The following is a 26,715-nucleotide window of genomic DNA, read 5'->3' on the forward strand; positions in this document are numbered from 1 at the left end:
ATGGAATAGTTATTTAAGTACATAGATTTTGACTAAAGATTTTTTTTTTTTTTTCAGACCAGTGAGAATCACAGAGAAATTATGAACTTTAATGTTCCCAAGTGATTAAGGCAAATGTGTCCAACTGAACTGGGGAATCAAAGCATAAGTATTACTTTTTTTTTTAAAGGACATACTTGTATGAGTAACCTGTAGAAACTAAAGATCAAAATAAACTGCCTTTTCTAGGGTATCTGTGATTAAGATCTATAGAGCTGGTAGTCCACACTTAAATCTTTAAACACATGATTTTCATACTTAGTTTAGCAGACTCAGAATTTAAATCTTCTTTTTTTCCTTTTTCCATGCTGCCACTGCTCTAGAGAGAACTTAGCTGCCAAAGCCATGTTTAAAACCCAGCCCTGAGGCAGCACTTGCACATCTTTCAAAGAAGCAATTACAGCAGGATTTGGGCTGCCTAGGTTTAAAACCAGTTGAGATACAAAGCGAGATTTAAAATTGATGACTGAGCTCTTTCCACACAGTTACCCTTAAATGGTCGCATTATTAAAATATGGTAATGCAATGGCATTTTACAGTGAATTCTATTTCATGTTGTAACAAATTGTTTTGCTGCGAGAGTGCTGGAGTTGCTGACGTGCAGGGAAACACTTTTTGCAGACAGCCAGCACAGGCATCTGTGTTCTTTCTCTCCAATAGGATGTATTTTTACCCTAGTAGAGGTGTTTTGCAAGAGTATGCAACTCTGCTGAAAGTCAATTCTACTGTGCATCAGCTCAGATAGAGAAAGACTCTAGAGAAAGCACAGGCTCTGCCTCTCGCAGGGAAAATTGGTACATGACTCAGTGTCATTAATGCTTCATTCCCAAGATGCTAAATGACTCTTTGGTTAATAGCTCTTCATTCCAAGTGTCTTTGCTCTTACCCTGCAGATGTATTGGTTCCGCTCGCCTGGAGAGAAGGTTTGGGAGCGCACGATCATGCTGTTCCTGACAAAGGGACGCTGTCTGGAGCTCCAGCTGCCTCTGTCCTTGGGTCGGACTGCTGTGCTCTCGTTAACTGACTCCTCAGTGTTAGTCTCTTTATCTACCTATGAAAAGGAATTTAATGTATTAGACTTACTGTAACCAGATACATGCCCCCACATAGCTTGTGTGCCTTCAGATTTTACAAGCATTCTCATTACTTTGCAGTGGATGGAAAAAGACCAGCGGCAAAAAGCATCGTACATTTACAGAGAAACTGTTCTAAGTAGAGAAATACAAAATTCCCAAGAGGCTTAAGAGTGTGTGGAGACACTTTGAAGGTACACTTTGTAGCCAGTAAAGCCACAGCTTTTAGCTTTGCTAAGAGCAGAAAGATCTTTGCTGCTCGGTAGATGGTTCAATGTGAACACAGTGCAAGAAATGTTTTGCTTTGCCATTTGCAGATGATTACTGCACATTTATATTTACTTTGTTTGGTATTTGCAGAAGAGCAAGGTTCTGCCATGCCAGAAATGGTGCCTGTGCACAGTGAAAGGGAGCAGCTGGAAAAGTTACACTGTCCAGGTCCTTCCAGGCATACTGCCATACATCCCCAAGCCTCAGCAGCAGGGCTGCTTTATGGCAATCTTTAGAGTTTCACCAGCCTTGTGAACCCAAGGAAAAGACACTGCTGATCCTCAGCACAGCCTGCTGCCTACTAGAGTTGTCCACATGTGCCAGAGGAAGCCTCAAGTGCCCTCATTCCTGTGGGTGGCACAGCCTGTGCTTACTCCCATGCTGCAATCATTCTGGTTGCTGTGCTAGACCAAGCTTTGCAGCAGTTGGAACGTCCAGTGTTACTGATGTGCACTGAGGCTTTTTCTTCAACTTGGGTAATTTAATGAGGTTCATGGTTTGCACAGTGCAGGTGATAAATACAGTGACCTAAATAGCACAACAGCAACCCTGAGAGGATGTGGCATACAGAGATCTATGCTGTGGCTGGCTCTGCAGTGGACTCTGCTGTCTTTCACTCATTGTCTTGGTCTACCCAGACCAGGCTTAGCAAAGCACTTGTGTGTGTGTCTTAACCTTCATATGTCGTCCTTCCATCTCCCCTTGCCAAGCTAGGGCTTTGATCTATATTCACTTGCTACCCAGCAGACTGTCAGTCTTTTTAATACCACAGCCTTAGCTCATTTGGCATCTTGCCATATTAATTGGAAGTTAATTACAGTTTCCAGCAAGTCCGCTGAGATATTAAACTTTTGTATTGTCACAAAGTTGAAGGAACGAGATGTCACTCTTTGTTTTTTTACCTCTACTATTTTATAGAACTTGTAGGTTTAAAATATGCAACAGTGCTTTTACTAAGATGCAGAAAGATTCTAAAAATTTTATTTCAGGAAAATTTATTTCCCTTAAGTGGTAGCATCAGAGATATGTTTACTAAACATGTACTAAAAGTGTTTTCAAGAAAGTGGAATATCATTTTAAAAGCAACAGTAACCAAGGACATGGAATTAGAATTTGCTTTTTGCAGTGTGTGGATATAAGAGTACCCTCAATAGTTCAAAAATATACACAGTTTTAATACACATTTTGGAATTTTCTGTTCATTAACCTTTTGTCCTTTTTGTCTGCTAAGACAGTTCTTGCATGTCATGCCCAAAAAGAAGGGGAAAAATAAGGAAATCCCTGCATTGGTTTAAAGATCTTGACCCTTGTTACATGTTTTTCCCTGTTTAGCAGACGAATCAGAAAAAAAGGAAACAATGAAACATTTTTAAAATCTGCACAAGCTGAAGCTACTGAGCTAGTCTTGCATTTTGAATGTTCTCCATATGCAATAAAAAAAGTGAAGATAGTCTTGGTTAATTGTCCTGGACTTAGAAGTCCTGCCTCTCATGCCAGTCCAATGTCCTCTTCATAGTTCAGAAATGACCACACCAATTTTGTTACACATTCATACTGACAAGTGCTACGGCAAAGGCCACATCAAATTCTAAATGTATAGATGCAGCAGACTTCTATATTAATTCTCAGAAATAGATTTTTAGACACAAGATATTCACCAGTGTTAGAATTACAGCAGCTTGCTGGCTTTCCTGGGCCTCATCACTGTTCTCTCTGTTCTTGTCTTCATTCATTTCTGGTGCATCCATGAGTAGCCCCATATCATCATTACAGTCACCTTCTACTTCCAGCTTAATGCCATCTTCCTCTTCATCCACAATTTCATCAGAGGCCTCTGCAAGCATCTCTAACCTGTACAAACAGAAGTAGCCCAGGCTTATTCTGAAACTGAAAAAGCTCTGAGAAAGATACAAGAAAGCTCAGACCTGCTCTCATGTGTAAGACATGCAATCTCCTGACAGGGAAAGCAGCTATCATCCAAATGCTTCCATTAAGTTCATGTGAAGGCCCATTTCATTGCTGCCTCCAGCAAAACCCAGCAAGCACTACTACAGTTCATCTTCAAGGTCATTATGACAGCACTGCACTATATTCAATAGCTCTAATGTTGATAATGTTGAAGTAAAAGTTCAAAAAACAAAAAGCCACTCTCCCCTTCCCCCCAATAAAGGATGTATTTTCTTGTACACTGCAGCTAAGGAATTGCACAATAACAGAACTCAAATAGCAATTTAGTAAGAAATCTGCTTCTTGGGAAAGTTCACGATTTCTTCAAAAACAAGACCATCAATGGATGCACACCCACACTGACTTTGTCAGAGAGCAGCTCTCTTTTCAAATCCTACTGTTTGCCTGTTATAGTTAATGCAACTATAATATTGGATATTTTACTACATTTCCAGTGGCTTCACAGCCCAAGTGGTTTCACAGGAAGATGTACATGGAATGAAGGAGCATTGGCAATAGGAGTTCATAGAGCAGCCAAGACACTGAAAACCTAAAAGAAATGAATGAATTGACCACACAAGAACAAGACTTTACTCCAGTTCCAGTGGTGGTGAGGCACTGGAATAGGTTGACCAGAGAAGCTATAGATGTCCTGTCCTTGAAAATGTTCAAGGCCAGGTTGGATAGGGTGTTGAGCAACCTGGTCTAGTGGAAGGTGTCCCTCAGCAGTATTAGACTGGATGGTCTTTAAAGATCTCTTCCAACCCATACCATTCTATTGTCTAAGAAAAGGAAGAATGAGCTGAATCATGCAGGCATGAACAGTGAGGGAGGAAAAGTATCTTTACCAATCTTCCTCAGAGGCCCTTTGCTCTTGTTCCTTCTCCTCATCTTCAGCCAGCTCTTGTTCTACTGCTTCTAGCTCAGCAGATGTTCTCTCCAGCAGAGCTGACACAGCATCCTGCTCACAAGGAAAAAGATTAAACTAGAGTTGAATGATGCATAAGAGGTAGGAAAATGACAACTCTTGCAAGAGCTGCATTACCCTACTGCTCCCTGATGTCAGCAGAAACAGTGACCCTCAGATCACAAGGACAAGGGGTTTGAATTGTCAGTGTATAGCACATTGAATAATTACTTTTATACAGAGTACATCTCAATGAAAAACAATTGGTTTTAAAATGACAATGCAATCAAATATGGTCCTGTTATCCTTCAATGTATTTTCTCATCTTCCTTTTCATACTTGTAATGCTTTTAGGTGAAAAAAGGGCACTATTCAAAGTTACATTTTCTATGCAGTTCTATTAAGAAGGGATTAAAGCAGAAAAGCTTATTTAACCAGAAGAGCTAGTATGTTTTGCATAAACAGTATGTTCAGTGCAATGGCTTCACCAGTGCAGATTCAAATAGTTAATAAATACCAACTTTTAATGTGTGCATATGAAAATAAATGACACACTTAAGGAAGCTCTTCAATAACATTTTTTCTAAAAGGAAGCATAGCTGAAGGGTTTTAAATTGGAAGTGCAATCTTGTATCCAGTAAAAAGCATCTGCCATATCCCACTCCCATCTGAGACCCTATATAGGCCCTTACCATACAAAGTCACTCTAGACAAAAGTGCCTGCAAAACAGGGCCCTGAACCTTCAGGGGAGGGCAGTTCACACATTCAAATAACTACAATGCAATGGCACAACTGGAGTCTCTGGCATTTTTCTTGCTATCACAGTAATAGCCAACATGTCACTCACCAAGTCCAGTGAGTCCAGTGACTGTGATTGCTTGCTTAACAGAAACATGTATTCATCATTTTGTTCCTTGGATTTTTTGCCAGGACTCTGTTTGCAAGGTAACAGGTTGTACCACAGAGTACAGGGTTCATCAGAAAGTGATAAATCTGCCAGGCTGATCTGAGTCCCAGTCTGCACAAAATAAGAAAAGGGGAAAAAATTATTTAAATTTGTTCTGTTTCCTACAAAACATTCTACTGTACTCATCATACAAAACAGCAGCACAAATTTGACATGAACCTTAATTCCCTTTTTAAGTGTCCACTTTTCTATTTCTCTCCACTTCCAGTTAAAATAGAAAATAGAAGTACATGGAAATGTTCTTCATATTGTCCATTCTGCCATCTCTTATTTCAGTCTGCAGAAATGTTTCCCCACATGTACACCCCACCTCACACCATGGTACTGCACACACCTGCTCTAGTGCATTCAGTAATGAAAACCTGTGCAGCACCAGCTCGTGGGGCAGCAAGTGTCACATGATTTTTCAGCTGTCCCACCACAAAAATTATTGCATATGACAAATAATGGACAACCTTCCTTGTTCTAACCAAGGAAGAAGGAGATGAAAAGCCAGTAAAAGATTAAGAAACCCTTTCATTGAGACAAGTGCTGACATCCAATGAGTTGGTACTCTGGGAAAACTTCTGAAGCACTTATGTTTGGGCAGTTCCTTGGAGATTAAAATCCTCTGTTCTTTGGCAAAGCATATTATCTCCACAGCTACTGGGCTGCACACATAACCCTTGCCAAGACTCTGGTCATGTTGTCCAGGGCTTTCTGCTGGGATGGTACTCCCAACTCTTTCATTTGATCTTGTGATTAACCCTTGTCTTTGTCGGGATTTTTTGTTATTGTTAAGTCATTTCTTCACCTTTGTATCCTCCCTGAGGTTGCACTTTTGTTCTGTTGCCCTTCCCTTTCCTAGGGGAAAACTCCAACATATTGAAAAAGGCCAACACATTCCCCAGGAATTAAGTTGATTTCTACATTCTGAAAGTGAGGCTGTTTCACAGTAGCTGGAGCTGATGAACCCCAGCAGATTCCAGAATCTCTTCAGTGTGTTATTACTGCAAAAAATCTCACTGTGCTACTAAAATCTCTCTGATGGTAAAATACTAGACTTGAGTTGTACCAGACCATGCAAAAGCAATTTGAAAGTAAATGAAGCATCACTGATTTGGTGATGACTACGATTAACAACAAAATTTAAAGTGACACCTTCCAATGGGCTGATCTATAAATGTCATGCTTTTTTATTTCAACAGATCATAAAGACCAAAAAGGTGTCCATCATATAATCTAATATAACATCCAAAATGTAATTTAGTTTGTTCTTTTTGACAAGTGGTGATAATGAGGATTTGCTCTTTTTTTCTTCCTTTTTTTTTTTTAATGGGTTTTACTTTAAAATTTAAAGCAATGTTGCATTGAATTTTATAGGGGTTTTATGTAAAAAATGGCAAAGATGGAATATCTATCTGTAATTAAAGGGTTAATGCAGTGTTGTAATTATCAAAACATCTTCCATCCAGGATTAGATTCTGTACCAGGAGTTTCAGAGAAAGGCAGTATTCTAGGTACTATAGCAACAACTAAGTTATGCTTCAGACTTTGTCTCCAAGTGCTGTAGAATTTTACCAGCCTTGACCATCAAAATAAGAGGGAACACTATAAACAAATGCATGCCAAAAAAGCAGCAGAAATAAAACTGCATACCAAGCATTCTTCCCGACGACTTCTACTGACAGCACAAACATCTACTCTCAGGGTCTTCTGTAGCAGTGTTACTTGAGAAATGGTTACTCTGAAAATCTCGTTGAATAGAATGGTTTCCATGGCAGGATGAACTTTAGTGCGGAACAGACAGCTGATATCAGTGGAGGATGGAAGCACTGCTACTCTAATGTACCTGCCAGAAACAAAACAAAATCATTACTGCTGTTTAAACTGGTGCTTGCTGCTGATGCATGAGAGAAGTTCACCCCATCAACTTAAGGACTGCATAGCAACAAAATGGAACAGTAACTTATCAGTGGAATGGAAAACAGGTGGCAAAGATGAGTGAGGAACTCCTCTTGTCCCCTGCAGAAACATTTTCCAAAAAGGAATTTTTGTTCCTTGTAAGGTAGTAGCAGCAAGAGAGGCAGCAGTTTCTGACTTTATCTAAGTTTAGAACTTTAAACAATGAGGAAACATGTCCTTAACATTAATTTTAAAAAATGAGAAAAACTGGAATGAATGTAAAAATAAAATTCTTAGAATAATGCAAGCAGCATTGAAAAGCAGTGATGTCTTTTAAGGAAACAAATCAAACGAAATTTCCAAAGAAAGCAGAAAACTAAGGAAAGCAAGGAAGACAATAGCTAGGGCCATAGCTGCTTAAGATCAATTCATAACATATTAAGTGAAACTTGGAAAAATGCACCTTGCAAGCCTAAATGGAACCATTGAGACTAAATGAAATTGTTAAAAATCTGCATTCCTTTTATACAACCAGTAGGAGTGGATATTATGTGGATAAAAGTTGTACTAGCTAACTTGCAGGTCTCACTTCAGCAGCAGCTTGAGAGAGTAAAGATATTTTTAATGCAATTTTATGTGCTATTTACTTATTGCACAGTTTCTCATACACACGAATGAGCATAGTAATAGTTTTACATCTTTTCTGTGCCTATCAGTCTGTTTCTGGTACTGGCTTTAAATATAAATGGCATTCACTAGAGAATAGAAAACAATGAAGCAGGCTAAAGCAAGAAGAAACAGTGGGCCAATGTAAATAATTCTGGAAAATACTTTTTCTCTCAAAATTTACTAGTACTACTACTATATTTTCTGACTTCATGCATAGTTTCATTAATTTTATTAAAAACTGATTTTACATTATTTAAATCAAAAGAAATTTGGTCTGTGAGAAATATGATTTTTTTACTTGAATTTGGGCCTAGTCTTTTTATTTCCCAGTTATGCCAAACTTCTCGAAATAAAGAGCAAAATCTAAGTTGTTTGTTTCACATGTATAGCCTGGATATATTTTGATATGCCAGTCCTGAGGTGAAGTGGTAGCATATTGTAACTCCAGTAAAGCTGCTGCTGTATTCATGTAACTGTAGGTGAGCAATTGGCATGGTCTACTGAAAATAGCCATTATAATAGACTAAGCAATTAAAAACATTTATAAAGGATGTAGGAATAGAAGATAAAGTGTATCAAAAGTATGTTTAAAAGGTGGTTCATTGGAACTTTCTTTTAGTAACCGTTTGCCAATTTGCTGGCTTCAGGCCAAATGAAGGGTAAAAAAAAGTGAAAGAAATTATTCTCTCACTTTGTTGTACAGAAGTGGTTAGTTTCATTTTAAATAATAAACTTAGAGAGTCAGTCAATGAATCAGATTTTATTGTAAATCACAAACCTGTGACTTCTCAACTGATAAAGACACAGTAACTGATACTGACACAGTAACTGTTCAACTATGCTCTACCTAGGTTAAAAGTGAGCAGTTTTTACAGTACCAGTAACACCTCACTCAGTAAAGCACTAATTTATCCAACTGATGTTCTAAGAAATGCAGCTGCAATGTAGCACTTTTTCCAGATCCAATTTTTATTATTGTATGTATCTGTACAGATTATACATATATGCACACAAGTGGAAGTGACATAAAAAAAAAAATGGTATTTGCAAGGTCCTGCCTTTACCCTGCCCCTTCTTCTTCCTTGTTTTGTGAAGCTTTCATTTCATCAAATCTCTTTTAGGCAGCAGGTCAAGACTTCTTGACTATTCATTACAATTTCACACTTTAATTCCTAAAAAGATGCCTGCTCTAACCTAGCTTTATGTTACTAAACACCTTTTTGCCACTCTACATTATCTACTTTTCCTCTCACCTGTGTCAATTTATTCTTCTACAGTTTTTCTGTTTTCTTGTGCTAAATGTTAGTGGACTTGGAGGGTCAGCAGAGGAAAGACTAGTTCAGAGAAGGAAGGATAATAGTAGAACAGCCATTTGTTATTAACAAAAACAAACAGAAAAATCCAGCAAGCACTCAGGCCTCTATCCTTTCCATACCCAATGGCTTCCTATTTATCTGCCTATCAAATTTAAGGCAATGGGATACAGAGGGAAAAGAACCAGCAAGAAAACCAAATTTTTTAAGGATTAATTATATCCTACTCCAAAAGACAAATACTGCTTTAAATACTGTTTTACATCAAAAAGATACATAAATGTAAAAAGACAACATTCTGAGCTGAAAGGATGCCAAAGTATGAAAAGAATGTTTTTAGTAACTATGGCATAGCTGTTTTGCACTCACAAAGCTATAATGTTTAGAAGCAATAGATAAAACACCATTTTAAAATCCTTTTTATTCCAGTTTAGTGGAATGTGGAAATTTCCTGATAACATCTTATTCTTGCAGCATTGCTGGAATATGCAAAAGCTAAATACTACAACAGTTTGAAAAGTTGTACACATATTTCAGTGCTCTTAAGCCATAAATCAATCAAAATAAATTTTTAGAATTTATTATTATGTTCTTATATTTCAACACTACTTCTCAGTGATTGTTTGACTTACACTTTAGAGCCAAGGGGGACAGAAAATGCTGGAAGGTTTCTCAGCCGTATTATGATTATCACAAAACTTGAATTGCTGTGGTCGTATCTGTTAAAGAAAGGACAACACAAGGGAAGTTTACTATGCACATTTATAGTCCAACAGAAATAGTCCCTTTGCTGGTCACTCACCTGAGTCCTATTTGTACCTGAGCAGCCTCTAGAGTTGTTGCATCATCTTCACTATATACAATGTCCTCAGTTTCATTTGGTCTAGAAAAACCAGGCAAATATTCAAATTTTGAAAAATTATGGGTAGCTTCCAGCAATTATTAATATATGCATGCACAGAACATATATCCATTCTCCTAAACATGATGATTTAATTACAGCATGCACTCCAAATAAGAATTTCAGAGCCTACACAAATGCAGTGCTAGTTTTAGGGACAGTTGCTGCTGGAATAGTTTGACAACTGCAGCAATGATTCAGAAAGGCTGGAGCTGATTACTGAAGATTACAGCCAATACTATATAAAGTAGTGTGAAGAATCCTATAGACGTTGTCTGGTCAAAAACTAACAGAAAATATGTTTTTTATATCCTGATCACTGCAGTGAACTTTAAGCCTCAACCTTGGTTATTTTATTATCAACATTACAATAGAGTTTTTTTCTTGTCTTTTCTATAACCTCTTTTTAAAAATAAAAACATTCCAAAAATTGTTATGCAGTCTTAAAAATCCTTAACAAAATAAGAAGTAAAAACAGTAACTCTGAGTATTGTCAATGGAGTCACATGGCAAACCTGCATAGTTTAAATCAAGCTTTTCTCTGAGGAACATTAATAGCAAGAAAAAAACCCCAAGATTGTAAAGAAGTATATTAATGCTATTCAACCAAGTTATGCAAGCACAAAAAATAACCCAAATCAAACTTCATTGTTTGGAAAATATGCCTTCCTTTCTATCTGAAAGTAAAAATTATTCCTAAAAAAGGCAGGGCTGAATAACAACTTCTGCTGGTACTGTGTAACTGATCATAGATATATTTAAATTTCTGGTGGAAAGACTTGCATGATTTCTCAAACCTACTGTTTCACAGAAGCTTCATATACACCACTATCTCCAGCTACAGACTCATCAGACACAGCAGCAGATACACAAGCTGTTTTCTCAAGTAGATGACCAGCTGTTCTTTTTGGTAAATCACCTCCTACAAAAAGGAAAAGGAATGACAATTAGTCCAAGATATTAATAGTCAGAAAGAGAGATGAGCATAGCTCAGAAAGTTGTCGAGTTGAAAGCAGTGACCCTTAGCTGAGTATCACAGAATAGTTTTGTTCCATATCATTAAACATTCTGAGGTGGTACTGCTGTTACCACATATTCTGGCTACAGATATAACCAGACTGATGAACTTGAAAATGTACTATTATTCCTTCTCAGAGACACAGACTCCTATGATTACCCTTATGCACTGAGCTAGTTATTATCGTTCATTATCAGCCCTCATTTTCCTGATCTTTAAACCAGTATTTGCCATGTTCACATTCAGCACTGTGGTAACACTGTAGCTACATGCCAAGTGCTTGCCTACTGTTTATTAAACATGCAGAAGTCAGACAGACACCCTCTCCCCAGTGATATAACTGCTAGAAATAAAATCCTCTCTGGTTTACTATCATCAAAAACTTTCTATTCTACAGGATTTCAATGACTACTTAGCTTTAATCTTCAGCTTGCATTCATATGCGAGTGTCATGCTGTGAAGCCACATTCTGCAGCACAGTAAGCTGAGGGCCTTTGCAGTCTTTTATCTGCCAAGGGGTGAGGATATTGGTATGCATTATCAGCCCCATCTGAATCATGACTTTACATCCTGTTAAGATGTTAAAATTTGAGGCTCTAGATTAGATGATTGATTGCTGCATTTGTGCTTTTATTTATGGCAGTAGGAATGCTTTCTCCTTGATGATGAAGTGCTCTTTCCCTTCCCCCTCACCATGTGAGGGGTGAAGGTGATGACATGATTTATTGATTACCCCTAGGAATTACCACGGCAGCCTGAATTGACTTTGACAATGACACAGACTGACTGTGGAAGAACTACAAGATATTCCAACTTACTTTCTGACAGCAGGGACATGTGCAGAGGAGCAAATATCCTATGGTTCACCTGTACAGAAAAGTCAGAGACAGCCAGAGAACCAGGTAAACACTGCATCTAGAGAGCCAGTGCAGATTATATATGTACTACCTTTGAGTCTTTGTCTATGCCCAAGATAAGATTCAGCAGTATTCAGATCTGAAGTTCTGTAAAAACCCAAGTGTATAGGCTGAAATTTTCTATGCAGGTTTAGTGCCTCTGGCTGAGTTTGTTCAAACCTTCCCATTTAGTGTCACAGCAGTTTCAAGAATGAAGCTGGAGTAGAAACACTGAACAAACCCCAGGTGTGTCTCACTGTTAATTATTGAAGTCTCACCATGAGGTGCCTTTTACTGTGGAAACCAGAAGTATTGAAGTGAAATTAGTTAAAACCTAGCTATTCAAAATTCAAATACTTGTTTTGGCAGCCTTAATACAAGTTTAAAGACAAATTGTATTATACATATGGTACTACATCAGGAAGTATCAGTATGAAGAATCACAGAATGAATTTACATTTTAAAACCATAATTACATATATAGACTTAAAAATGCAACCTGACAATATCCAGAATAAAAGGTCCTCAAAAAGTTAAAAGATGTTAGAGAACCACACAATGTCTTTGAAAGTACTGATCTATAGAAATATTTTTTTTTTAAATTTTGATTCTGCATAGCCCAAAGTGTTCCCAAATTCCAAGCCATTTTGAATTCAGTTCTCTGACTATTTGAGCTGCAGCCAGATTGCAAAGGCAGACTGAAAATTGTTGTAAATTTGGGAAGGATATGCTGCTGAAATACAGGCAGGAAAATTAATTATTGTTTCAGTCTTTTATAATATGGCTCTAAAGTAAAATAACTGCTGTGCTACACTGTCCTAAAAAGACAAAGGACAAAAAAACTCTCTCCCCCCAAATTATCTTTCCATGTTTTTTCAACTTTTCATTTCACAGGTTCAGATCATTAGGACATCAGTCAATTTCTTGTTTCCTTTCTGCACAGTGAAACAGAGTGGGGCCTCCCAGCTTGTACTAAGCACACCATACCTTTCTCTACTGGTGCCACATTGCTCTGGCCAACACTGAAATTACCACAGTACTTCAGTAAGCTAATCTAATTAGACAACAGATGTTACAAGTCCTTGAGAGAATTAAAAAAAAAAAAAAAAAAAAAGGCAATTTTCTCATTGAAATATATACCTGTATGAATATGACAAGGTACTTTCATTAAAAATTGCAAAACTCCAAGCATGAGAGTTCAAACTTGGTAACAAATCTGGACAATGCTCAAGACCTAGGCCATATTTATTCTAAAACACCAAACTCCTTAGTTAGCTGCTTCCCTACCAGCTCAGAAATACAGTTGGAAATGCCAGGTACTGACCAGGTTTCAAATAGGGCTGCCAGTGCTCAGCACTACAGGAAATCTGTCTCACTTAATTCTTCCTTGAGAAAATGGAGTGTAGCATAAACATGAATGGTTTGCAACATACTTGAAGACAGTGACACAGAATGACACTAGAAAAGAATAAATGTGCAGAGAGAGCACAACATACTGTCAGCCCTAACAAAAGGCAGCAAAGCAAGCACTCCAAGACTGAGCACAAGCCATCAATTCTTGACAGCTGGGATTTTTGAAATTCTGGCTCTGCCAAAGGTTTTGACAATATAAGATGACAACTATGTTGCATGGCTTTTGCTACAGACCAGAAGTGGAATTCATCATGCCAAATTCAGCCACCTCGAAGTTAACTAGTAACTAAGGACACCTTGATAGCTCAGAGTCATTCATCCCTTCTTCCTTAAGGGGAAGTGTGCTTTAGGACAAAATGTTTCATTCTTTTGGAAGTTACACACAGGCTGCAGGGGAGCCTAGATTTACTTGGGAGCTCTAACTTGGATAGAAAGCTAAAAGCTATGAAAAATGGGGAAACTCTCACTGTAACTTACACGGCATGTAGTCACCTGTCCTCAATTCAAAATGAACTGCAGCTCTTTCAGTGACAGCAGGCTCAAATACACATAATTCTCAGTCCAGAAGTAATTTTCACTGAGGATGTCAGTTTACTTCCTCTTCAATGAGAAACAAAGTATCTGATTTCAAGTTATCAAAAAAAAAAAAAAAATCCAGCAGAGGGTATTTGCTCTGTACCCACACATCCTGATAAAACCTAATAACACCATGCATCCTCCATGCTTTCAAAATCCAGCTTCAGGTTTTTGTGTTACTGTTTATGTGACAGATTGCAATACATGGACTTACTTTCTAAAATAGCTATTGAAACACGGACAGAATCAGGGTGATTGCAGCTCTCTGCAGCCAAAACTAGAAGTCAGGTAACATCCCTCAGAACATGCAGGTGCACATTGATCAAGATACTCTTCAGTTACACAAGATACCTCCTCATTTCAAGAGCCAGCTGTTAATTGTCATGCTGCATACACATTTAAAATTAGATTTTTTTAAAATTACCTGAACTTCCCTCATGTAGAGAAGGCAGAGGCTGCCTAATGCTTAGATCTTTATCATCTGTAGGAATCTGAGATCCTGCTCTGGCTTCAGAGTCCAATAATATTTGGTTCTCACAGAAGCTAATGCCTGCAAAATCCCCTGAAATGTCAGAGTCTTCAAAGTCCGTAGTGAGGTGATGCAGAGGGGAATTTTGAGCTGACACTGAAAATGCAGCTTCTAAAACCAAAGGGGATCCTGGGGGGGACAAAGAGGAGAGTGAGGATCTGGAAGACAGTGATGTCACAGATTTGGGAGGTTCAGTCAATTTGGGATGGTCTGCAGCTGAAGAAGAGTCATTGTAATCAAGTCTCCCATGGGAACTGACCACTTCATTTTCATGAATTGTAGTGATAGGTCCCGAAGGAATGTAACCAGTTTTTTCTTGCAGTATGAAGTCAAGTTTGTACTGATAGTCCAAATCTGTGATTTGATCGCCTTGGTTATAGTAGAGATCCGTGGAGCTGAGTGAGTTTAGTGACCCTCTGCTTGATGTGTTCAGAGACCCCCGGCTGGATGCCAGAGATCCCAAGCTGCTCCCTGAAGACACAGATAATGTACTAGCTGAGAGGCTGCAAAGAAAGTACAAACATACTGGTGTTACTAAACTAAACCAGCACAAAACAGAACAAAAAGAAGGAGGCTTGACTGAAACTGCCTTGTAACAGATTACAACCAAAACCTGCTTGAGGCATTACGTTTTTTAAGCACCCATACTTGGCTTAGCTCAGTGTGCCCAACCTGCACACAACCAGAGCAATTTATCCAACTTATGGCCACCTGCCTAAACCCCTTTTCTTCTGGAAAGGCTGCACATTTGACAAACTGGTCTGGCAGTAACAGCAGCCTTCTCAGTTGTTATAGCCCTTCAGAAACCTGCTCCACTCTGATGTGGGTGCTGGTGTGGTCAATGTGACAGCACAGGGATGCCCAAGATGGAGCCTATGACAGCAGAGGAGTGATGCCACTTCTAGAGTAATTAATGCAGCCTACTTTATGCCCAAGCACTTGGGAAAGATGCCAGATGGACAACTGATAGTAGAACTGCTTCCCATCTGCATAACAACACACACTCCACATGCACAGTAAATCCAAGTATATAAATTATGGCAAAGGCTGTAACATGCAATCTTGTCCTGTTAATAACAGGAGATAGGGAGTCCTGCCAGGCCAGAGGAACTGAGTGTCACTGCCTCAGTTCTGGATGACTGCTGGAAAAAAATGTTAGGAAAAATAACTCAAGCAGGCCCTTCTAAATGCTTAAAATATATTTACTGAATGATAACAGAACTGTCAACTTAGAAAACTTTTGCTGAAATTATCAAAGTATACCAGGTTTGCATGGTGACAAAATACTTGAAGCTATTACACTTGCATTTTCTTACTTAAATAAATTTTGCTGAGCTTCCAGCTAAAAGAAAAACCTAAGAATGAAGTTGAGACATCCAGGTCCACAACAAAACAGGTTTTACATCATGCAGCACAGTCTCACCTCCTAAGTTGTGAATGCAAATAGGTAGTTAACTTTGTAGTTTCTTCAAGTTTCTGTACCAGCTCTTTTCTTCTCTCCTCCAATTTTAATCTGCAAAAATTATGTACATATTAGCTCAGGAAAGCATTACAGAATAGGCTGGAACATTTTATAGATAAAAAAGAAATAAAGTGAAGATCCCTGGTTTTTTATCAGGTTGCCAGTGACTAAAATCCAAAATACTGTGTCAGCTCTTGGCCTGATCATAAAACCCCAACTGCTTCAGCAGAGTGACTTTACCTGCAGAATACCAAGCACTGTAACAAACCTGCTGAGTGTACAAGCAAGCACAGGGTTGGGACATTCACACTGTACCAAGGAGAACATGCACCCAATAAAAGAGCAATAAATGATCACTGGGAAAATAGTGCACCTTCAGGATAATAAGATCTGTACTCATACAGTCTTTAAAAGCCATGCTGCAGGCTCTCTCCTCACTTAATATAGTTCCAGGAAAAAAAAAAAACTACCAACAAAAACAGGAAAAAAACACCAAAACAAACAAAACAAAAGAACACTAATACCAGTATTAGTTTAAAATCAAAGCACTCCCTTTAATTTCAGAATCTTTATATAGAGATAAAGCACAGCAAACCAAAGCAGCATTCAGTGAAAGGTTCTGAGATTATAGACCATCTTTAGGAATCCTTGGTAGATTTCTACATTCCCAACAGCTTTGTCAGCACCTCAGAGCCACACAGCATTGTAGTGCTCATCATCAAGTTCACCTTTATGAGAAAATAGGATTTATTGCCTCCTGCTTTGTTATTTAGAACACCTCTAAAGCTATAAAATGGGGAACTCTCTGATTCCACTGGGCTAGGAGAAATGATTCACTAACCTTTAGTGACTTTTTCCCTCTTTTAATTCCCTTTTATCACTCCATTTACACTAAATAAATTGCTCTCTCTCAGTGGATTCAGCTAAAATCCTCCTGTAGTTGTGGATTACTATATTCTCCTCTAGGCCTTGCTCAGTCAACTGATACATGTCACGAGTTCTCAAGCAACTAATCTGAGAAACAAGAAACATCAACCATTGCTTTCTTACACAAAGTGAATGAACTGAATTAGATACTCAAGAGTGCCCAGAATTCACTCCCTTTGAATGTCAGATACCAGACATTAAATCCTTGATTCAGCAAAGCATGAAAAGCACTTGCTTACACCCATGCTTATTCAGCAAGCAAATCTGGGTTAAGCAAAGGTGAATAAGTTACCCCGAGGTGAGGCAGGGTGTGACTTCCACTCCACTGCCCACACCACATATGCTCTCACAGGGCAGTGATGTGTTCATCTGCCAGTACAGCTAAGACTGTTAAAAGCATATGCAGTATTTCTTTCTTCACCCAGGAAGACATACACACAGGTTTCCACACCAAGAATTATGTGCATCTACAGTATCACACATTCTTTCTTATCATTTTACTATTTATTGATGCCTTCTGTCTTATTTTAAAGCTTAATCTATTCTGCTTTTCCCAAGCAAGAGTGCTCTGCAACTAGCTTTTTGTGGCTTTTCAGTAGTGAATTATGATTTTTTTTCTCAAGCAAGAAGAATAGAAATTGCTCTGTGTTCAGCTACTAATGGTAGAAGACAAGAAAGAAAATAAAAGCTTAGGAATTTCTCTGACTGAAGTCCTGTAAAGACACACCTACAACCACCTTGAGAGAGACACTATAGCAACTGAATTTGTACTATTGAACTAAAAGGTTGCACTGGTTTCTCAAATGTGCAATTAACAGTTTGTTTTCTTTTACTATCTTAAAGAGGTTGATAAACATAATTTATCTCTTATAATTTAGCACCTGAAAAAAAATTCTTTCCTGGAAGTAATTTGATCTACTAGTAATTAAATACAATTGTTAATACCTGCAAGCTAATGTCAGAAAAATGCTAGTCACAAATCACAAACACAAGCTGAGTGATGAATCGCTTGTGGAAGTTTGAGGAAATGCAGGAAATGATTTTATTATCTCACAACAAATTGAGATTCAGGGAAAGTTTTTTCATTCTACATCAGGCCAAATGGGAAAAAAACCCCAACAACCCTACCCCAAAACTTTCAGGCAATGAACCTTCCCTCTATAGCACAAGCAGGAACTATAATATCCAAAAAATCCCGTGTTAACACCTGAACAACCATTGTGTTATCTATTCTGACACAGGCCTCTCTTGGTCTCTCCTGTTTGCACCACTTCTAATTAAATTAACCTATTACTCCTTGCAGGAAGGACTTCAGTGTTAGTGAGTCATCTTTCTATTTTGATCTTAAACTTTTCTTTAAAATACATAAAAAAGTTAAAGTGCACATACCTAACCTTTCAATGCAAACTTAGTTGGACATGTTTGTGACAGGCACAAGAGCAGGTGCCAGTTTTGCAGACAGCAGCACAGTCAAGTACTTCAAATCATGGACTTGTTCAAATGGCTGTGTTTACTTGGAGAATTAAAATAATGCAACTCAGAGGCAAGAAAGTAGCAAGTACTTCTCAACAGTTCCAAAATCCAGTTATTTCTACACAGTTGCTTTAAGGCTTTTTAAAGCAGTCAGAATATGCCCTGTCTCTGCCTTTTTGAAGTTGATATGTTATGATCTACACCCTCCTTCTGTAAATTGAATCCACATACATCTACTAGTGGCAATTTCAGCATCCTGCTCCAAAATAACCCAGGGCTATGCTATAATGTTTTTGTTTTAAGTCAGAGCACGTCTCCTGTTTCTTTTCCCTTTAGAAATAAAAAAACCCAAACCACTAAACCAAATGAAAGAACCCTCATTGCATTAAGCACAATCCAGCTTCTTATGCTGCTGCTTCATTATCAGTATCTGTGAAAATCTTGTAAACTGAAGGCATTCATGAAACCTTACAGAAGAGAATGGTAATGCAACAACAGTACAATATTTTGAAGATGGCATGGCTCCTCCACTGATAATGGAGAGGAGAATCTCCCTCATCTCCAAGAAACAAAATCCTGTTGATTAATCAAGCATCAAGCTGATACAATTAAATGTATTTTTTAAATAGACATTTCAGAAAAAGTTTCATCATCTGAATCCTTCTGAAAAAGAAGATTTACTTTATGCTTATAGTAATCAGAAATAATCTTTAAAATAGCCTTATGTGAAAGTATTTATGTACTCTGAAGTGACCAAAGGAGACAGCTTTAATAGAAACTAGTTGAAGCTAGAAATACACTGGAGATTCACTGGAATAACAAAAAAGCAACCCAGAAGCCGCTGTTAGTGCTACCTCAACCAGTAAGTGCACAACACACCTCACATTAACCTCAGGAAAAAAGTCCAAACACTGCATATTTTCAGGAATAAAAATCGAAGGAAAAAAGTCTGAGGATAAGAGAGGGGGGGAAAAGGAAGCTCTAACAACTCTGTCACTTCACATGGAAAATTCATTTATTTATGACAATATGGAATGATTTTACTTGCCCTTAGTATTTCAAGTTTGGCATCTGACATGTATGGGAAAACAGTCAGGTGCAGAACTTACTCTGGCACTAAAGCAAATCCAAACCACAAGATTCAGACACCAGCTACCTGTTTGTAGCTTGAGCCAAGAATTAGCTACACAAGAGCATATTATCAAAATCTTAGATTCAAATTATTTATTTATGAATGTGATCCATGGTACTTCAGGTACTACTAGCACATACAGGTAGCATCTCCTGAAAAAATATAGTTCCCTTCTTCTAAAACATATTTGGATTATTAATATAATGCAGTTTAAACTATTATAAAGTGTACAAGTATTAAAAAAAATCTTTTGCAGTACACACATTTGCACTTTGTAAACAAAACTACTTCCTTTTTACTCAGGTACAATTTAGGACTCAGCTTCTAATCCTGTAACAGGAATTTGGCCATACAGCACACTGGAGCAAAGCAGATGTTTCCTAGTAGAGGGAAGTAAGAAAGCCACACAGTGCTGATTGTGTTACTTCTGTAAGGCATACTACACTGATACACACAATGATATTTTGTGTTTATTGCATTTTATGGGGACTAGAGGTGCCCCTAAATTTACTTCCACTTTGAGCTGATGAAAATCCCATCTGTGACAGTCAGCTTTGATTTTCTCAAACTCTGAATATGGCTTAAAACAATTTATTGTGAGAGTATCTTCACTTACTAGTTAGGTAGCAGCATGTTAGGCACATTTTGCAGCAATTATTCTTCTCATCTGAACTTTTTGGGATTTCCCCCTTTTGGTTGCATTTTTGTGTGTAATAAAACTCACAAAGAAAGGTTTCAGATGTTGCAACAATCAAGACAATCTTTGTAACCTGAGTTCAAACAGTTTACAGCTATTATCAGAAATGAGTGAATGATGTATTGCCTTCCCGCTGGTGTGTTGACATTCCTCAGTTACTTAACATCTGTCACAGGCATTTTCATGCTGGTAACAAATGCAGAGCAACTGATACTGCAGAGCAGATACAGGGTGTTCACATTCTCTCTCAGTACTGAAGACTTCTTTGTTTTTCTGCCCATTGGGCTAATAACAAATTTAATTAAGAGCTACATAGAACAGTCACTGAAAGAAAACAGCCCATCAAAGCACAGTTCAGTGTCTGCAATGAGTACAAAGGTTAGATTGCAGCATTTATATTAGCAAAAGGCAGCCCCTTACCTTTCAGCAAGTGCCTGACTGGGTGTGCTTTTCACAGACACCAGCTCTTCCTCAAGCCTCTTCCTTTCTGCCTCTAGCTGCTCTAGCTCATCTTGAGTACGTTTGCGTGGGGTAATAAACTGAAGCTCCTTTAAAAGCTCTTCCTTTTCATTGATTAACATCAGTTTTTCCTTTTCCACATCCAGTGCTCCAGGCCATGCTTCACTATCTAGCTTAGACAGTTCAATCTTCAAATTAGCCATGCTAAAATAAAACAAAGCAGATTTACCTGAGCACAGCACATCACACAAAGCCCAGAAAAGAGAGAAGTGATACAATATTTTGAAACATATCAGGATATAATAACATTTTATACTCAAGGCCCTACTTTTAGTTTTGTTTCACAAGAACACAAACTATGCCAGAGAATCAGGCCACATATCGGGGCCTGCAGCAATATGCATATGCATTAAAAATTAGTTGCTCCTATTCCAGTTCAAGTACAAGTCACAATGTTATTAAAAGCTTTATTGAGAGCAATCTGTCTGGTAACATAGCAGTGGCACCATGCTTTACTCATTCATGAGTATGATGGATTTCTCCTGCACTGTGGGAGGCTGACAGCTCCTCAGAAACACACGGCCATGGTGAAAGAATGTGCACCACAGCAAGGTGCTCACTTCAGCAAATCTTAAGACAAAAGCATTGCTCTTCTATGCAATTAAATAAAAAGGCAGTACAACAGCAGGTACCTAAAGAGAAAAGAGATAAACTCAACAGTTTGAGTTTGTGCAACTGCTGTTCCCATTGCAGTATGGGGGGATCAAAACCACCAAAGATCCTGAAGCCCTCAACTCATTTCCAGAAAGGTCTGGAAGAACTAACTGCTCATGATAGCTAATTTGCATAGAAAGAGAGAAATGTAACTCCAGGGCAAGGAAAGCTTTTCTATAAACAGGTACCCACACAAGTGCCCAGGACCCTGGACACCCCATCAGATGGATCCATGCTGGAGCCAGGACTGCTGATGTTTGTTTGTTTCCCTGTTCTTTTCTTTTCTCTCCATTTCCAATTTTGTCCTACCCCCTATTCAAAATCCAATACCACTTGTTTATACTTGGGACTATATAATTGGGACTGACATTCCAATTTCCATGCTGTGTGTATAATTTACTAATACAAGTTTGTAAGTTTTTGTTGACTCTTTGACTTTTGTCATTCCTTTTTGACCACTGGCATCTATGAATCTTGGGTGCTCCTTTCCCCTTAAGGGTGGGATGCCACAACAGGTCAAAAAGGAATATTATCCAGATCTTTATCACATCAGGATGGGATTGTTAGCATGCTGTATCAGATCCTATTGAATAACAATTGCAACTGAATTCAGCATAGTTATGATTCTGCTGGCTAAGCAATGTACAAAATTATCTGGTAATTTTCAAGTAGAGATATTCACTTGCAAGATCCTCTCTTCATCTTTGCTATTTTACCACGAAATAATTGAGAATTTGCCCATTAGTATTTCAGAGAAGATGGTCAACACTTAGTAAATTACATGATGGCTACAGTGGCCACAATACTTGGGGGATGGGTATAACTAGGTACTGAACTTCATTTGCAAACTGGTATGTATCTTCATTACTCCAAGTTACATATATTGAAATTTTGACCCATGTTCTTGGCTAAGTAATTAGTGAGAAATAAAGATTCTGTGCTGCAGTACTCCATACTCTGAGCACTGCACAGTTTCTCCTGTTTTCTCTTTTTCCCCTATGCCAAGATAGAAGTGGCAAACTGACTTACTTCAAGGAAATTTTTTGTTCCTACTAAAGAAAGATAAAATGCAATGCTGGGGCTAATTGGTATCAAGACATAGCCAAAATAGAGGGTGATCAGGTTTTGGATCAATTATGCCTGAGAAACAATGCCACCTACCTGCATCTAAGTGACCACCTGACAATTAACATTATGTATGTGATGATTCTGATCCAAAATCATACATGTTCAGTATTGAACAAACACAATAACTTTGGTGTTCTTTGATGAATGCATTGATTATACAGTGAGGTTTTATGATCCATGATGAGCATATAAAGGATTATTGTTGTTACTGGTAAGGATGGCAGCTACTACTCTGTAGGAGGAAGTATATATTTGAAACTAGGTAAAAAACCAATCATGTACACTCCTGCCTTTAAAACCTAAAACCAACTAAGACATTATTTAGTACTTCTAAGATGCAAATTTACTTTTGTAGTTTTTCAAATGATCATGTCACAGTTTTCCAACTGAAATAATATTTAAATCTCAGATTAAATGGCATTCTAGGCACAGTTTTCATCTGGGGAAAAAAGCCTTTTTTGTTGTTGTTGTTGTTGTTGCCTTGTTTAGTTCTTTATAGTAAAAAAAACCCCATAAAACTTTTGGTGTGGAATAGTGCTTAGATTTCTATTTCCCTTAAATGACAAAGAACCTCCACAACAAAAATAGTAAGGCTTCTGAATAGCTGACAAATAATTTGCCAAGAAAATAATACCATACAAGAGTACTATGCCAATAGTAAATCTTGCCCCAGTATTATGCAGCACTTCTGGTGCACCAGAAGATGTCATTCAAACCCTGAATATTCTGCTTTCCTGTGCCCATTTTTCAGGGCTGTGGCAATTCATCAAGATGGCACCACTTTCATGGGCAAGCACCACAAGAACTTTATTTGAAAGGCATTCCACATTCATCAGAAGAGCAGGTCCTGACTTCTTTTCTCCTCACATTAAACTAATGAAAAAAAAGCCAACCTATAGTGATAACAAGTTTTTAAATTATCTAAAGTCCCAAGGGAAAAAAGAAATAATTAAGCCTACTAAATCTGCAGTGCAAGTCTGAAGCAGTTCTAAAACTGACAAGCCTTCAGTGGTATAGTAAAGTGAAATTACGATCCCGAAGAAGGATGTAATAGACATAAATAACCTGGTGACTGTTTTCCTCAGAAAGACAGCTCACTCTGTTCCCTGAATCCTGGAACCGCTAGTAATTTGTCAGTGTTTTAATTTTGTTTCACAATACATCCAGCTCCGCGCTAAGGAACAGCCCCGCTGGATGTCGCTGCGAGCCCGGCCTTGGAGCCGCGGGCACCGGGAGCCTCCCGAGCACCGGCGGCTCCCCAGCCCCGCAGGCACCGGGAGCCTCCCGAGCACCGGCGGCTTCCCAGCCCCGCAGGCACCGGGAGCCTCCCGAGCACCGGCGGCTTCCCAGCCCCGCAGGCACCGGGAGCTTCCCGAGCACCGGCGGCTCCCCAGCCCCGCGGGCACCGGCGGCTCCCGGCCCGCGCTCCCACCGACCCCTCACCTTCGCTTGGCCTCTTCGTACTGCAGACTGAGCCTGACCTTCTCTGCTAAATTCGATCTACTTCTTGTTCCAATCTGTTGAGGGGGAAAAAAAGCAAAGAAACAAAATGTAGTGTCGTTACTGTGCAAAGCTTTTAAACGAGACAGAAACCTAGACAGAGGTTGGAAAAATTATAACTTAAAGAAAAATAAAAGTACCTCCTGCCCCTGCATCCAGCCTCACACTTGCTGTTAAGATTTACTCAGCTGAACAAAACAGAGTAGTTTTCTTCTGAGCAATTTCATACATTTGTAGCTACTGTACTACTAACTGCCGATACACCATCACAGTAAAGTCAGAGCATTTTCAAAGAATTCTTGCAGCAACTGCACTGAAAATTCTGATCCCCTACTATGAATTCTGTTGAAGGCAGAATTTAGAACTTTGTCAGTGCATTTCAAAGTTAGACTGTAAAAAATTTGTTACAAAACATAGATAAGCTCTTTGTCTGGAAAATCTTGTACACTTTTTCTTACAAATGTAGCTTGTGGAACTTCAAAGAAGGTATCAAAATTAAACAGCCTTCTGTATATGTAAAATATAACATCAGTGAAACAAGGTTTTACTAAGTCACTGAACAAGTAGTTCCACAAACAGTTTTTCAGCTGTGTGAAATGAAATTGTGCATTTAAATTCAGTGATCTCTTTTCCTGAAAATTAAAAAAAAAAAAAATCCATTTTCATATTTTATTAGGTCTGTAAGATAAAACATGTACTACAGACAGATAAAATACCATCCACTTCTGATCTGCACTGTACTGGAGCCATTTGACTAAATCAGATTGTCATAAATGCTTAATGGCAAATGTATAAAGTTCATCTAAATCTTGATCTAAAATTCAAGGGCAAAAAAATCAGAAAAGTAATTATAGTGTGAGTGACTCTAAGTAATTCTGTGAAATATAAGTATATGTACATATACCCTCTGCAACAGTGATCTGCCATTTCATTCCAATTCCATTAACAGCAGCATTCTTCTTCAATTTCTCTTTACACTGGAGAAAATGGGAAAAAGCTCACCTCACCAGAAATGTCAGTCTGAGACCCTGTATCCAGAGTTGGTCTGGGCAAACACAGCTGGGAGTTTACAGAGCTGGAACTCAAATCTCCTTCAGATGTTTCAGAGGTTTGGTCAACAGTGAATTTTTCCCTCAGCTTTGCAAGACTCTGTCCAGGAATTAGAGAAGGAAGTTAAAAAGTTGAAGTTCCTTTGCAATTTACCATATTTATACTAATTTATCTCCAAAAGGTATTTACATAAAAGACTCCACGATAAAAATTCTGGGTTTATTTCATATTAAGCAACCCAACCTTTTAATCAAGCCATTGGTAGGTGACACTAAGGATAACCAATGCCTGTGAAAATGTAAAAGCTACTCATTTGGGTTTGTGTCTGTTTTGGGTCTTTGTGATTTTTAATTTGTCAATAAATTATGAATTTTGCTGGAAAAAAAAAAAGTAGGAGGGAAATCTGCTTTTAAAAATGGAAATAGGGCAATTTGGATTAGAAAAACTTTCAGTGATTTGCAAAATGGTCAGGCATCTCAGAATATATCAATTTTTTCCTCTTAATATTCTAAATTGTACTTTAGAGGTAGCATATGCATTGTACCTTACATTCCATTTATAAAAATAATCTATATTTTCTGACACAGAGCAGCTTTTTGAATTAGGAATGTTACAGGCTTCCGTTTCTGCATCCGAAAATTAATCTTAATACTAGTTTGGCTCAAAGGGTTTTGAGAATCCCATTAAAGTATAAAATGCCAATTATTTATCATCAGGGAAATGAGTAATGTTAAAACAAATACACACAAAACTTCCATTAACCAATCAAAATACCTTCATTAAATCTTGTTTTTCTCTCTCGCCTGAACTGATTGCCTTTCTGATGGACTTCAGTTCCTTCAGGATGGCTTTGGCCTCACACAGCTCATACCCACTCTGGCCTCCAGACATTTTTTGGTCAATTCTGTGGAAAGAGAGAATATTAATAGCAGAAAGACAAAATCATACTTATATCTCTGCTGTTCTACTTCAGGCAGAAGCAGACCTAGAGAACAGAAGGGAAGGAGGTGAGATACCATTTCTTTCAACAGACATGGAAAAGAAAAATTACATTGAAATCTCCATTCAAATACAATTTAATCCTTGGCAAAAATATCAAGGAACACAGAGTTATTGCTGACAATACTGTCACAATTCCCATTCCCACCATTCTCTGCAGCATAAAGCAGCTTTTGGATACACTTTTCATACTAAAATTGTTTGTGCTCCTTGCAGAAGCAGAATTTATTTCAAGTAGTATCCTTCCACCCAAACCCACACTGGGACATGGGCAGTTAGGCAGACTTCTTGGTACTAATCAGCCTTTCTGAGCAGAAACATAACCAGCACCATTCTTGTCTCAGCTTCTCTCCAGTTCACCCTAATCCTGGGCATTAACTGTCTGGAACAGCTGTTCTGCTCAGCCAGTCACCAGGCTCTCTTTATTCACAAAATCTCTGGATAATTAATGCCATATGTCACAGATTGGACAATTCATTACATTCCTGAACTACCAATGATTTCAGAAACTGTAACCTGAAAATAATAAAACAAGGCTACCCTAAACTTAGAGATAAAACAATGATTTATTTTACTATTTCCATATTTCTTTCAAGAATTGCAGTTCATAAACACATTTCTCTGGCCTGTAGTTCAACAGAGTATTTCATAGCATCATGGAAATGACTGCAGTTGTGCTTCAAAAACTAAACCCAACCAACAGCCCTCTTGATAAAAATCAAGCATTTAGTAGAGAACACATTCTTTTATAATACAAATGGTTTTCTGGTT

At 38.2% G+C, this 26,715-nt stretch overlaps 1 protein-coding gene across 4 annotated transcripts in view; it reads right to left on the reverse strand.

Moving 5' to 3' along the window:
* WWC2 (WW and C2 domain containing 2) overlaps nucleotides 1–26,715 on the reverse strand; it is a 92,892-nt gene that overhangs the window by 12,451 nt on the left and 53,726 nt on the right. For all 4 annotated transcript variants that reach the window (XM_079306166.1, XM_079306164.1, XM_079306165.1 and 1 more), the window contains 14 exons: nucleotides 25,720–25,849; nucleotides 24,898–25,044; nucleotides 23,839–23,912; nucleotides 20,515–20,757; nucleotides 15,827–15,916; nucleotides 14,299–14,906; nucleotides 10,773–10,893; nucleotides 9,873–9,953; nucleotides 9,703–9,789; nucleotides 6,843–7,035; nucleotides 5,085–5,255; nucleotides 4,178–4,290; nucleotides 3,041–3,233; nucleotides 926–1,090 (listed from right to left, as the gene is read on the reverse strand). In XM_079306166.1, coding sequence (XP_079162292.1) covers nucleotides 926–1,090; nucleotides 3,041–3,233; nucleotides 4,178–4,290; nucleotides 5,085–5,255; nucleotides 6,843–7,035; nucleotides 9,703–9,789; nucleotides 9,873–9,953; nucleotides 10,773–10,893; nucleotides 14,299–14,906; nucleotides 15,827–15,916; nucleotides 20,515–20,757; nucleotides 23,839–23,912; nucleotides 24,898–25,044; nucleotides 25,720–25,849 — 2,416 coding nt within the window. The remainder of the gene's footprint in view (nucleotides 1–925; nucleotides 1,091–3,040; nucleotides 3,234–4,177; nucleotides 4,291–5,084; nucleotides 5,256–6,842; nucleotides 7,036–9,702; nucleotides 9,790–9,872; nucleotides 9,954–10,772; nucleotides 10,894–14,298; nucleotides 14,907–15,826; nucleotides 15,917–20,514; nucleotides 20,758–23,838; nucleotides 23,913–24,897; nucleotides 25,045–25,719; nucleotides 25,850–26,715) is intronic.

The sequence above is a fragment of the Erithacus rubecula genome, assembly GCF_903797595.1.
Source record: "Erithacus rubecula genome assembly, chromosome: 5".
NCBI classification, from domain to species: Eukaryota; Metazoa; Chordata; class Aves; order Passeriformes; family Muscicapidae; genus Erithacus; species Erithacus rubecula.